The sequence below is a fragment of the Oncorhynchus mykiss genome, chromosome 26 (genome assembly GCF_057628025.1).
Source record: "Oncorhynchus mykiss isolate SJ-2025 chromosome 26, ASM5762802v1, whole genome shotgun sequence".
Classification (NCBI taxonomy): Eukaryota; Metazoa; Chordata; class Actinopteri; order Salmoniformes; family Salmonidae; genus Oncorhynchus; species Oncorhynchus mykiss.
Window position 1 is genome coordinate 19,613,071 of NC_143047.1, and position 14,143 is coordinate 19,627,213.

General features: G+C 43.4%; 1 protein-coding gene across 2 annotated transcripts in view; it reads left to right on the top strand.

The window, feature by feature from the left end:
• The window catches only part of LOC110506546 (NEDD4 E3 ubiquitin protein ligase), a 41,184-nt gene extending 27,243 nt beyond the window's left edge, over positions 1-13,941 (top strand). For both annotated transcript variants that reach the window (XM_021586248.3, XM_090222350.1), the window contains 22 exons: positions 47-143; positions 729-892; positions 1,050-1,170; positions 3,190-3,348; positions 3,830-3,919; positions 4,207-4,326; positions 6,217-6,420; positions 8,206-8,283; positions 8,443-8,497; positions 8,586-8,644; positions 8,828-8,893; positions 9,090-9,319; positions 9,522-9,643; positions 9,845-9,915; positions 10,054-10,149; positions 10,285-10,358; positions 10,591-10,651; positions 10,744-10,803; positions 10,905-11,012; positions 11,437-11,533; positions 11,726-11,798; positions 11,894-13,941. In XM_021586248.3, coding sequence (XP_021441923.3) covers positions 47-143; positions 729-892; positions 1,050-1,170; positions 3,190-3,348; positions 3,830-3,919; positions 4,207-4,326; positions 6,217-6,420; positions 8,206-8,283; positions 8,443-8,497; positions 8,586-8,644; positions 8,828-8,893; positions 9,090-9,319; positions 9,522-9,643; positions 9,845-9,915; positions 10,054-10,149; positions 10,285-10,358; positions 10,591-10,651; positions 10,744-10,803; positions 10,905-11,012; positions 11,437-11,533; positions 11,726-11,798; positions 11,894-11,996 — 2,308 coding nt within the window. In that variant the 3' untranslated portion in view covers positions 11,997-13,941. The remainder of the gene's footprint in view (positions 1-46; positions 144-728; positions 893-1,049; positions 1,171-3,189; positions 3,349-3,829; positions 3,920-4,206; positions 4,327-6,216; positions 6,421-8,205; positions 8,284-8,442; positions 8,498-8,585; positions 8,645-8,827; positions 8,894-9,089; positions 9,320-9,521; positions 9,644-9,844; positions 9,916-10,053; positions 10,150-10,284; positions 10,359-10,590; positions 10,652-10,743; positions 10,804-10,904; positions 11,013-11,436; positions 11,534-11,725; positions 11,799-11,893) is intronic.
• Positions 13,942-14,143: the final 202 nt, after the last annotated feature.

Consider the following 14,143-nt stretch of genomic DNA (forward strand, 5'->3'; position numbering starts at 1 on the left):
CCATGTCATTTTTTTTGTGAAGTGTTTACTTTTTGTTTTGATGTAGTCACAAATCCAGGGTCAAGGGTCATCTCCGTCTGAAGATGACCTACCTACCCAAAAACAACTCAGAGGATGCTGCAGAACAGACTGAAGACATGGATGTAAGACCGCCACCCACCCAACCAACCTGCCCCCTGTCCTCCTGCCCTCTGTCCCCCTTGACCCCCTGATATTGAATATTCCCACGCAGTCACCCCCCTCCTCCTTTGATTAGACTGTGTCTAATCTACGTGCCTTGGCTGTTGCTCAGCCGGCGTGCTTCAGTATATACATGTAACAGCATATTGGTGCTCAGAGCCAGGAGAAAAGACACTAGGCTTGTTTTACCAATGTCAAGCCAAGCTGGCTGATTGCCTGCCATCTCCCTCCTGATGTAGTTTTGATAAAACCAGCCTGTCATCATTCTTGAACATGCTTAATGTAAGCAGTGGCTAGGAACACCATGTCCAAAAGGCCAATCTATATTTGTCTCACCATGGGTCCATGGCCTTTGATGAATATGCCGACATCTTCCTTAGAATGATTTGAAGCCACACTTCAATAAATTACAAGTCCCTATGATTGCCACTGAATTTTCTGAGTAGTGGCCAAGACCTTGTTTGACTTGAACAAACGTATGTAGAGGATTTGGGCAATGTTGACATCTGCATGTGCCGTGTTGTGTAACAGTTGTTTTTGTTGTGCAGCCTAGCTGGGAGTTTCTAGAGGGCCAGGACATGTCTGGTCCCAGGCACAACCACCTGCTGCCTGCAATGCCCCCTGGCTGGGAGGAGAGGCAGGACAACCTGGGCAGGACCTACTATGTCAACCACGAAACCAGGACGACACAGTGGCACAGGCCCATAGTACAGTAAGTCTGGGGTTCTCCTGTCATGTCCTTTATTTTGACAGCTTGAACTTAATCTAGCACTATTTCAACACAATGGTAGTATTGGAATACACTAACACCTGGTTGTTCAAGAGATGAAAAGTTGACTCTGAGTATGTATGTGTGTTTCCCTGTGTAGAGACAGCCAGGTGGAGGCAGAGCAAAGGCAGAACATCCACATGGAGGCCCAGCACGCCTTCACCGCCCGCAGGCAGATCTCCGACCAAGAGGACTCCAACGACAGACACGAGTCTCCTGAGGTAACTTTCAAGTCAATCGAAGTTCAATTAATGTATTGAAAAATTCACATTAAAGTTAAATGACACTTTAAATTCATAAATGGAATTACAGTTATTCTCCTGAATTTGATATTGAAATGGAGACGAGACTCTATTATATCCTTTTGCGGTCTCTGGTACGATTATGAAACAACTGTACGTGGTGTGCAGTCCAACTATACAACCTATCTAAGGTATATAGGCCCGGACCTAAACTCAGCAAAAAAAGAAAAGTCCCTTTTTCAGGACCCTATCTTTCAAAGATAATTCGTAAAAATCCAATAACTTCACAGATCTTCATTGTAAAGTGTTTAAACACAGTTTCCCATGCTTGTTCAATGAACCACAAACAATTAATGAACATGCACCTGTGGAATGGCCGTTAAAACACTAACAGCTTACAAATTAAGGTCACAGTTATGAAAACTTAGGACACTAAAGAGACCTTTGTACTGACTCTGAAAAACACCAAAAGAAAGATGCCCACGGTCCCTGCTCATCTGTGTGAACGTGCCTTAGGCATAATGCAAAGAGGCATGAGGACTGTAGATGTGGCCAGGGCAATAAATTGCAATGTCTGTACTGTGAGACGCCTAAGAGAGAGCTACAGGGAGACCGGACGGACAGTCGCAATGGCAGACCGTGTGTAACAACACCTGCACAGGATTGGTACATCCAAACATCACACCTGCGGGACAGGTACAGGATGGCAACAACATCTGCCCGAGTTACACCAGGAAAGCACAATCACTCCATCAGTGCTCAGACTGTCCGCAATAGGCTGAGAGAGGCTGGACTGAGGGCTTGTATGCCTGTTGTAAGGCAGGTCCTCACCAGACATCACCGGCAACAACGTCGCCTGTGGGCACAAGCCCATCGTCACTGGACCAGACAGGACTGTCGAAAAAGGTGCTTTACACTGACGAGTCGCGGTTTTGTCTCACCAGGGGTGATGATCGGATTCGTGTTAATCGTCGAAGGAATGAGTGTTACACTGAGGCCTGTACTCTGGAGTGGGATCGATTTGGAGATGGAGGGTCCGTCATGGTCTGGGGCGGTGTATCACAGCATCATCGGACTGAGCTTGTTGTCATTGCAGGCAATCTCAACACTGTGCGTTACAGGGAGGACATCCTCCCTCATGTGGTACCCTTCCTGTAGGCTCATCCTGACATGACCCTCCAGCATGACAATGCCACCAGCCATACTGCTCATTCTGTGCATGATCTCGTGCAAGACAGGAATGTCCGTGTTCTGCCATGGCCAGCGAAGAGCCTGGATCTCAATCCCATTGAGCACGTCTGGGACCTGTTGGATCGGAGGGTGAGGGCTAGGACCATTCCCCCCAGATATGTCCGGGAACTTGCATGTGTCTTGGTGGAAGAGTGGGGTTTCACATGCCGAACTGGCAAATCTGGTGCAGTCCATGAGGGGGAGATGCACTGCAGTTCTTATTGCAGCTGGTGGCCACACCAGATACTGACTGTTACTTTAGATTTTGACCCCGCCTTTGTTCAGGGACACATTATTCAATTTCTGTTAGTCACATGTCTGTGGAACATGTTCAGTTTTTCTCAATTGTTGAATCTTGTTATGTTCATACAAATATTTACACGTTTGCTGAAAATAAACGCAGTTGACAGTGAGGATGTTTCTTTTTTTGCTGAGTTTATAAGGACAATATCTTACGACCATGTTTTCTGGTCCTAGCCCCTCTCTTTAGAGGCTGCTAACCGAGCAAATGACTAAATGTCAGGATGGCCCTTAACAAGATCAAGTTCAGGATCAGGGTGTTCCTCAAAGTCCCACAATAAAGTTGCACTACTGAAGTCATATCACATGTCAGTTTTGTGTAATAACGTCACTCCGTGCCAGAACAAGCAGGCCAGAACTGTTTTCTTAGCTTATAGCCAGATAAGAAGACAGTGACGTAACACTATTAAGACATCCTTCAGAACAGATGGTAAACTCTTAATTTGTCTTGTTTCCTGTCTGCTCCAGAGCTGGGAAATCATGACAGAGGATGAGTCCACCTTGTACAACAGCCAGCGCTCCCCCCCTCCACCCCACTCCCCCCTGGAGTTTCACTCCTTCTGTGATGAGCTCAGTCACCTCCAGGCCTCGGGTGCCACATCCGGCAACCGACGTACCTCCCTCCAGGTGAATAATTTACTGGCCAGCGCTGACCGGGCTCCCGTTATTAATCGACCGACACCCAAAGCCTCCTGGGGATATGCGTCCTCCACAGTTCCAAGAAGGGACTGAAACACACGTTATAGCTTGTGTTATAACAACACAGCTATAATCATTCCCTCCAGGATTTCACTGGGATTTTTTGTGATATGCAAAACATATTGATTTTGCGATGTCAATTCTAACATTTTACATGGCAATATGCAAAGTTTTTATCTGTGTGGCTTGATTGAACCGTATATGTGCACAGCTGATTGGTTGGAGTTGCAAGTCCTTGCATAATATTGTTGATTTAAAAAAACATTTCAAATGCAATTGCGTAATCTTGGAGGGACTGTAATATTTTACTGTAAGACGGGTATTAGTGCCTGTCTAGAGCTGGAGAATATGTGCCTATTAACACGTGTATGGGTAATAACTGTGGTTTCTGTCGTCTTGCTCGCTTCAGCTGCAGGGCCCTTCCAGTCATTCAAGTCACTCCAGTCGCAGAGGCAGTGCCCAGACTCTGACCGTAGAGGAACACCCTGTTCATCCTGTGGTGTGTTGCATTCCCTGAATCCCCTCCGCCCTCACACACACACGCACACACACACCGAAGCACAACACTCGTGTATTACAGCAGTATTTGTGGGATAGGGTCATCTGAGCTCAGATTTAGCATGTAAGTGTGGCTTCCATAGTTTTCCGAGATGATGCAAGGACAGTGAGAATGCAGTCAGGTTTGAGCATGTAGCTCAGTGATTCAGAGGAAGTTATTGTTCTATTCACTTGAGGTATTGTTGTATGGATTGTTTGATGCCTCTCTCTCTTTATGTTGTTCAATAGTTGTTAGCAACCTCAGCGGGGCTGCCTCCAGGCTGGGAGGAGAAGCAGGATAGTAAGAGCAGACCCTACTACGTTAATCACAACAGCAGGATAACCACTTGGACACGGCCACTCATCCAGGTAGGCTGCATTCCTCCTTCTTTTGCTCTCACTCTCTCAAACCACAGTGCACTGAAGAAGTATTCAAAGTCATGTGAAAAGCCAATCAGGACCTACTTAACTTGTGTAGTTCCAGTGCCTTTGGAAAGTATTTAGACCCCTTGACATTCCACATTTTGGTAGGTTACAGCCTTATTCTAAAAATGATTAAATTGTTTTTTTCCCCTCATCATTCTACACACAATATCCCATAATGACAAAGCAAAAACCGGTTTTTAGAAACTTTTGCTAATTTTATAAGGAAATACATTTACATAAGTATTCAGACCCTTACTCAGTACTTTGTTGAAGCACCTTTGGCAGCGATTACAGCATCGAGTACTCTTGGGTATGACGCTACAAGCTTGGCACACCTGTATTTGGGGAATTTCTCCCATTATTCTGCAGATGCTCTCAAGCTCTGTGGGGTTGGATGGAGAGCGTTGCTGCACAGCTATTTTCAGGTCTCCAAATATGTTTGATCGGGTTGAAGTTCCTGTTCCACTAAAGGACATTCAGAGACTTGTCCCGAAGCCCTGCGTTGTCTTGCCTGTGTGCTTAGGGTCGTTGTTGGAAGGTGAACCTTCACCCCAGTCTGAGGTCCTGAGCGCTCTGGAGCAGTTTTTCATCATGGATCTCTCTGTGCTTTTCTCCGTTTATCTTTGCCTCGATCTTGACTAGTTTCCCAGTCCTTGCCGCTGAAACACATCCCCACAGCATGACTGCCACCACGCTTCACCGTAGGGATGGTGCCAGGTTTCCTCCAGGTGTGATGCTTGACGTTCAGGCCAAACAATTCAATCTTGGTTTCATCAAACCAGAGAATCATGTTTTTCATGGTCTGAGAGTCCTTTAGGTGCCTTCTGGCAAACTCCAAGCGGGCTGTCATGTGCCTTTTACTGAGGAGTGGCTTCCGTCTGGCCACTCTACCATAAAGGCCTGATTGGTGGAGTGCTGCAGAGATGGTTATCTCTCCCATCTCCACAGAGGGACTCTAGAGCTCTGTCAGAGTGACTATCAAGGCCCTTCTCCCCCGATTGCTCAATTTGGCAGGGCAGCCAGCTCTAGGAAGAGTCTTGGTTGTTACAGACATCTTCCATTTAAGAATGATGGAGACCCAGTCGAGTCACGCGAGCGGTGTCGATAGACCCTATTCTGCAGATTACATACTGCGCATCAGTAGCCGCAGGACTAACCTCCCAACAGACTTTACAATGGGCTTTTACACCCGGCCGACATCAAGAGCCTGCGAAGTACTTATAGGAGACTTAAACCCTTTATCCGTCTGTATTACTAGCGTCACCACCAGCCGGGCGTCGGCCACTGTGTTCTTTTGGACCTTCAAATCTGCTGAAATGTTTTGGTGCCTTTACCCAGATCTGTGCCTCAATACAATCCTGTCTTGGAGCTCTACAGACAATTCCTTCGACCTCATGGCTTGGTTTTTGCTTTGACATGCACTGTCAACTGTGGGACCTTTTATATAGACAGGTGTGTGCCTTTTCAAATCATGTCCAATCAATTGAATTTACCACATGTGGACTCCAATACAGTTGTAGAAACATCTCCAGGATGATCAATGGAAATGTGATGCACCTGAGTTCAATTTCGAGTCTCATAGCAAAGGGTCTGAATACTTATGTAAATAAGGTATTTCGGTTTTCATTTTGTAGTTATGGGGCTATTGCTGAGGATAATTTTGAATTTAATCAATTATCAATTTTAGACTACGGCTGTAACGTAAAGTGGAAAAAGTCAAGGGGTCTGAATACTTTCCGAAAACACTGTAGATAATGTTGATATAGAATCCAGTCCACCCTCCTATTGAGTATACCAATAGTGTTAATCTTCATCTCTCCTTCCATGTTCCAGATAACCTCAGAGGCAGCAGCCCAGGCTCTTCTGTCCCAGAACGCCACTGTGTACCAGCCCCCCATGCTCCCTCCTGAGGGCTCCCCCCAGCACTCCCCCGGCTCACAGAGGGAGTGTGGCTTCATGCCGGCGGGCTGGGAGGTCCGCAATGCCCCAAACGGAAAACCCTTCTTCATCGACCACAACACTAAGACCACTTCCTGGGTGAGAGAGCAAGCACCTGCATACCGCCATTCTTAAAAGGACATGGAGTACCAGTCAAAAGTTTGGATACACTTACTCATTCAAGGGTTTTTCTTTATTTGTACTATTTTCTACATTGTACAGTAATTATGAAGACATCAAAACTATGAAATAACACACATGGAATCATGTAGTAACCAAAAAAGTGTAAAACAATTCAAAATATATTTTATATTTGAGATTCTTCAAAGTAGCTACCCTTTGCCATGATGACAGCTTTGCACACTCTTGGCATTCTCTCAACCAGCTTCATGAGGAATGCTTTTCCAACAGTCTTGAAGGAGTTCCCACATATGCTGAGCACTTGTTGGCTACATTTCCTTCACTCTGTGGTCTAACTCATCCCAAACCATCTCAATTGGATTGAGGTCAGGTGATTGTGGAGGCCAGGTCATCTGATGCAGCACTCCATCACTCTCGTTCTTGGTCAAATGGAGGTGTGCTTTGGAGGTGTGCTTGGAGGTGTGCTTTGGGTCATTGTCCTGTTGAAAAACAAATGTTGATCCCACTAAGTGCAAACCAGATGGGATGGCGTATCGCTGTAGAATGCTGTGGTAACATGCTGGTTAAGTGTGCCTTGAATTTTCAATATATCACTGACAGTGTCACCAGCAAAGCACCCCCACACCATCACTCCACCTCCATGCTTCACGGTGGGAACCACACATGCAGAGCTCATCCGTTCATCTATTCTGCGTCTCACAAAGACACGGAGGTTGGAACCAAAAATCGCACATTTGGACTCATCAGACCAAATGACAGATTTCCATTGCTCGTGTTTCTTGGCCCAAGTCTCTTCTTGTTATTGGTGTCCTTGAGTAGTGGTTTCTTTGCAGCAATTCGAGCATGAAGGACTGATTCATGCAGTCTCCTCTGAACAGTTGATGATGAGATGTGTCTGTTACTTGAACACTGAAGCATTTATTTGTGCTGCAATTTCTGAGGCTGGTAACTCTAATGACCTTATCCTCTGCAGCAGAGGTAACTCTGGGTCTTCCTTTCCTTTGGCGGGCCTCATGAGAGCCATTTTCATCATTGCGCTTGATGTTTTTTTCCGACTGCACTTGAAGAAACTTTCAAAGTTATTTTAAAGTTCTTTACCTTCGTGTCTTAAAGTAATGAGGGAGTGTTGTTTTTCTTTGCTTATTTGAGCTGTTGCCATAATATGGACATTGTCTTTAGCCTTACTTGGCAATCTTCTGTAACCATCCCAACCTTGTCGCAACACAACTGATTGGCTCAAACGCATTAAGAAGTTAAGAAATTCCACAAATTAACTTTTAACAAGGCACATCTGTTAATTGAAATGCATTCCAGGTGACTACCTCATGAATCAGGTTTGAGAGAATGCCAAGAGTGTGCAAAGCTGTCATCAAGGCAAAGGGTGGCTGCTTTGAAGAATCTCAAATATTCAATATATTTTGATTTATTTACACTTTTTTGGTTACTACATGATTCCATATGTGTTATTTCATAGTTTTGATGTCTTCACTATTACTCTACAATGTAGAAAATAGTACAAATAAAGAAAAAACCTTGAATGAGTAAGTGTGTCCAAACTTTTGACTGGTACTATATATGTAGTTTTTCTTGATCAGGTCACATGATCAAGAAATACACCCAGGCCCTACCTATAGGGTCTAGTCACGCATCATCGTGGCCAGAATGTCCACTGGACAATACTGCCATTCTCACTGCTCCTTCCTGTTTGTGTGACTTATTTCCTGTTTATCTGGCTGTTAACAGGAAGACCCCAGATTGAAGATTCCTGTGCACATGAGGAGGAGACCTTCGCTAGACCCAACTGACCTCGGGCCAATGCCGGTAAGCTTTACAATGATATCATACCCAATAATAGCATTCTAAGAAGGCAATTAGCAGCCCAATGTGATGAGCCTCTTAAAGTTGAAAATTGCTGAGTGAATGGTTGATTTTTAAGGGGGGAAATGGTGGGAGTAATGTTTGTGCTATCCCTTATCTTAGCCTGGCTGGGAGGAGAGGGTCCACAGTGATGGGAGGATATTCTACATAGATCACAGTATGTATGACATGTATTAAAATGTATTAAAATAGTGAAAAATGCATACGCCTACTACCAATGCTGAATAAATCTGATGTATTTTCAGATACGAAGAACACACAATGGGATGATCCCAGATTGCAAAATTCAGCCATAACTGGACCAGTAAGTACAGATTATATATTTAAAAAGCTATAGCTAGAGAGATAGAGTAATTTATGAGGAATGCAATATGACCCATTCTCTTTTTGGAGTCAGGTTCTCCAGGTTGTCCATAGAACCGCGTAATTCATCATGTGTTCATAATTGATTTCCGGTCATTGGATCTCCCATCAATGTCTATTTTAGGCTGTGCCTTACTCCAGAGACTATAAACAGAAGTATGAATACTTCCGGAAGAAGATGAAGAAACCGGTAAGCATTGTTTTTATTTCACAAATAGGCCAGATATACAGCACATTCAAACTGTAAAAGCCTATCTTGTCTTTCTTTCAATCATCCTCACAATATATTCTATGACATTTAGTCTAGCTACATCCCCTGACCTGATGTCAACTCAGCTCTTCAGTAGAAAGTCCACTCACTCAGCCTGCTCTATCTCCAATTCCAGGCTGACATCCCCAACCGCTTTGAGATGAAGCTCAGGCGGAACGCCGTGCTAGAGGACTCCTACAGACGAATCCTGTCAATCAAGAGGGCCGACTTCCTGAAGGCTCGGCTGTGGGTGGAGTTTGAGGGAGAGAAGGGCTTGGATTACGGTGGCGTGGCCAGGGAGTGGTTCTTCCTCATTTCCAAGGAGATGTTCAACCCCTATTATGGGCTGTTTGAGTATTCTGCCACGTGAGTCTATTTGAATGTGTTAGAATTCCATTTTCAGGCAAGGAAAAATGGAACATGCCCTCAATGGGGCTTGTTAGTGAATAACATCTCTGACAGCATTATGAGTAATTTTAATGATGGGATATGTTCTGGAATGGATCAGAGAAGGATTTGGATGACTTTAGAGCTGTTTTAAGTTTCTCCTCTGCCTGTTCTGTGTCAGGGACAACTACACTCTGCAGATCAACCCCAACTCAGGCCTCTGCAATGAGGACCACCTGTCCTACTTCAAGTTCATTGGCCGTGTGGCAGGCATGGCTGTCTACCATGGCAAGCTGCTGGATGGTGAGTCTCACTGCTGGGGATTTCGCTCATGAACTTTGTGTTTGGTAAAAGATCATTAATTTGTATAATCGTAGTGTTACACGAGTGTGTGTGTGTGTGTGTGTGTGTGTAGAGAAACTAAGAGCTGAGGACAGCTCTATGCTTGGGCCACAAGGATTAGGTGTGTGTTGAACAGATCCTGACATGTTATTTTTTTTCTAGCCTTCTTCATCAGGCCTTTCTACAAGATGATGTTGCAGAAGCCCATTACTCTACAGGACATGGAGTCTGTGGTAGGTACCTAATACTATCTAGATTACTCTCACATCTTCCCATCACCTAATCAGATAGTAGAGACATGATAAATCAGACAGCTAAAACAGCTGTGTTTCACCATAAGAGGTAATGGTGTTTGTGTGTTGTTATTTCAGGACAGTGAGTACTTCAACTCCCTGAAGTGGATATTGGAGAATGACCCGATAGACCTGGATCTGAGGTTCACCATAGACGAAGAGCTCTTTGGACAGGTGGGACCTGCTTCCTATTTGTTGTTTGGCACAAGTATTTTCTGTTCTATCTTGTGCCTATTGAGTGAAGAGAAAGTCGATGCTAGGTGGTACTCTGGTATCAGTCATGCTGACATGACATTTCCTCCTCTTTAGACACACCAGCATGAGCTGAAGCCAGGAGGATCTGAAATAGTCGTCACCGATGACAACAAGAAGGAATACATCCAGTAAGCACCAGAGCCCTCTGCTGGTAGAAAGAGGAAACACGCCTCATACACACTGCCATGTAGTGCTGTTCAGCTGGTTACCTGTTAGTGACCCAAAAGTCACGTATTTGGCCTTAGAAGGGTTTGCTAATGGACAGTGAAACCACCACCCACCACATAATGTCTGCATCATTAGATACATTTGAAATTATTTTGAATGCTTCCATTTCAAAGTAAACCTTTTCTTTGTCAGTCTTGTCATGCAGTGGAGGTTCGTGAACAGGATACTGAAGCAGATGACCGCATTCAAGGAGGTAAACACTAGGTTTTATTGAGGTGTTTTGATTGAGTTGATAAGATTGAAAGAAATGGTTGACTTATTGCTTGTTCCTCTCTCTTGTCTTAGGGATTCTATGAGTTGATACCCCAGGATCTCATCAAGATATTTGACGAGAATGAGCTGGAGGTGGGTGTCATTCCTACCACTCTGAAATGTATGCATGACTGAGAGCCTGTCTTTCCAGATCGTTGAGTGATGTTCTATCTTGTTTTTTTCTCTCTCTTTAGCTCCTGATGTGTGGCCTGGGAGACGTGGATGTGAACGACTGGAGGGAGAACACCAAGTACAAGAATGGCTACTGTCCCAACCAGCCTGTCATCCTGTGGTTCTGGAAGGTAAGATGATACTCCACCACTAGAACAGAAGCCTCTTGATTCTAGAATGTTTTTGTTAGGGATGCAGGATTGATCGGTGACCATATCGGTATCGGACGATAATTGGTCCAAAAAAATATTATGTCTATCTGTCTGATGTGGAGACAAAGGACAATGATGGAGACTGTGGTCTGTGGCGTTTTTTTTTAAGTGGGTGGGGCAATGTGAAGAAAAGGTCTTCCTATGAATTTGGCTTTAGCGTCCAAATGGTTTGAGCTATTAGCTATAATTAGCCCATTCCTGAAAGCCAGAACTCCCAGGAACGCGTTGGATATCGCTAAATATCTGATATCGGCCCAGAATTTCCACATTGGTGCAGCCTTAGTTTTTGGGTGAATTCTCAATATTCATTCCAACTATTTGAATTATATTTTGTCATTCTCAGACTGTTCTGCTGATGGATGCAGAGAAGCGTATCCGCCTGTTGCAGTTTGTGACTGGCACCTCCCGGGTCCCAATGAATGGCTTTGCAGAGCTCTACGGTGAGTCCTCTTCTCTACTTCTCTGTATTAAGACTCATTTGTATAATACAGGGTACATTCTGGTTATGTTTTTAACCATTATTTCATTACATAGATTGATATGAACTTTGAAACATGGATTCTGAGTTGCAACCTGAGGTGTTTGTATAAGATTCTCACCTCCTAATCTTGTTTTATGTTGTGAAATCGCAGGGTCTAACGGACCACAGCTGTTTACCATTGAGCAGTGGGGAACACGAGACAAACTACCCAGAGCCCACACATGGTGAGTAACTAACAATACAGCAGTTTGGCTAATAGTCCTACCTGGTTACTGCAACAAATGTGCATTTGAATTTGGTTCTGTTTTACCGTCTTCAGCTTCAACCGGCTGGACCTGCCTCCCTATGAGTCGTTTGAGGAGCTGAGGGAGAAGCTACACATCGCCATAGAGAATGCACAAGGCTTTGATGGAGTAGATTAGGGGAGTGTGTGGCCTATGGCGCAGATGTTAAAAGGGCAGTTACTGCCAGTGAACTGAGGGCTAGCACCAAGTTTTGTGCTGTAGTTCTGTTTAATGCTGATAAAACACCTAATATCCAGGTCCAGACCTGACAACTGTCTGAGAAGATGGAGAACAATCACAGACAGCAAGGTCTTTGGTGCTCCTCTCTCCTGCACAGTGGAAGGGATGGATGATGAGTGAAAGTCACTTCTTAAATCACTCTTGGTCTGTGAAGTTTACAAATAGTTTTTTTTGTGTCTCGTAAATATGTATGTATACTTAAACCAGATCTATATACAATTTATCAAATGCATTATAGCATACAGATATTATTGTTAATCTATGATAAACATTCTATCATGAGGAGATTGACATTGGACTTCGATATACATTACCGTATATACACTGGTGTCGAAAGCGTTCCACAGGGATGCTGGCCCATGACTCCAATGCTTCCCACAGTTGTGTCAAGTTGGCTGGATGTATTTTGAGTGGTGGACCACGGGAAACTTGAGTGTGAAAAACCAAGCAGTGTTGCAGTTCTTGACATAAACCGGTGCGCCTGACGCCTACTACCATACCACTTTCAAAGGCACTTCAATCTTTTGTTTTGCCCATTCACCCTCTGAATGGCAGACACAATCCTTGTCTCGAGGCTTAAAAATCCTTCTTTAACCTGTCTCCTCCTCCTCCACTGATTGAAGTGGATTTAACAAGTGACATCCATAAGGGATCATAGCTTTCAGCTGGATTCACCTGGTCAGTCTATGTAATGGAAAGAGCAGGTGTTTTCTTCCTGTTTTGTACAATCAGTGTATGTGTACGCAATTGACAGTGAATGCAGTTTTGTATAGCTTACTGAGGAAATCACAGACTCCACATTAGACTCCATTGAAAAACCATGTTGCCATTGCTTTCTCATTCTTGCACACACACTTGCAAAATATTTCCTCTGCTGTTTTTTTATTCAGTGATGGATGTATTCTTTTTTTATTCCGCTATTCCAGGGCTCTCAACCCTGTTCCTGGAGCGCTACCCTCCCGTAGGTTTTCACCTCAAACCCCAGTTGTAACTAATTAACATAATCAGGAGCACTAGATTAAGGTTGGACTGAACCTACAGGACAGTAGGTCTCCAGAAACAGGGTTGGAGATCCCTGCTCTATTCATGGGTGTTATAGAGCAGTATAATACTCTATTTTTAGGAGTACATGTATTTTTTTCAAATTGCTCTATGTAATATCTCTATTGAATTAATATCAAGAAATTGATATGGTCAATTCTCAAAGATTTCTGCGAATGTCTTTTTGCCTTTGATTTTCTTGAGGGAATTGACTGTACATATGCAGTGGTGTGCTCTATCAAAGAATGTATTGTATGAATGATAGAAAACATATGTTTACACGCTGGCATGTTTACAGATTGTTGATGAAGGAAAATATGATGGGCTTTTTAATTTCTCTTAAATCAAAATGTTATACTTGTGCTTTTATAAGGTAAAGCACTTTGTTTAAATGGTTTTAAAAGTTTTAGTGTCTTGATCTTTGCCAAACTACCAATTTCAGAATGCATACGTTGAGTATGATTTCATGCCAAAATCCTCTGCTTTTAAGTGTACATTTGACTTGAGTACATTTTACTTGCCAAGGAAGAAAAAAGTGCATTCTTTCCTTTCACTGGTAATTAAGACTTACATTACAAATGAAGGCATTGTAATTTATCATAGAATTTGATCATCCAAATCGTTTGACATGTTCTTATCCTTTTAGTTGAATGGATATATTGTTAACATCCGATACTCTATAATTCATTATTTTTAAGAGATACTTAATTTATATATTATGTCAGAACTGTCATTCTGACAACTGTAAGTGGATTTTCTATCAATGTTTTAATGAAATAAAACTTCTGTATCTTGATGAAAACATGTTTTGATTACATGCCAAAGTAAATGGCAGCATATTTAGAAAAACAAATGCATGGAAAATACCACCTAATATTCTCCTTTCATATTATACTGAACAAGAATACTGAACAAGAATATAAACACAACATGTAAAATGTTGGTCCCATGATTCATGAGCTGAAATTAAAGATCCCAGAAATGTGCCATACACACAAAAAGCA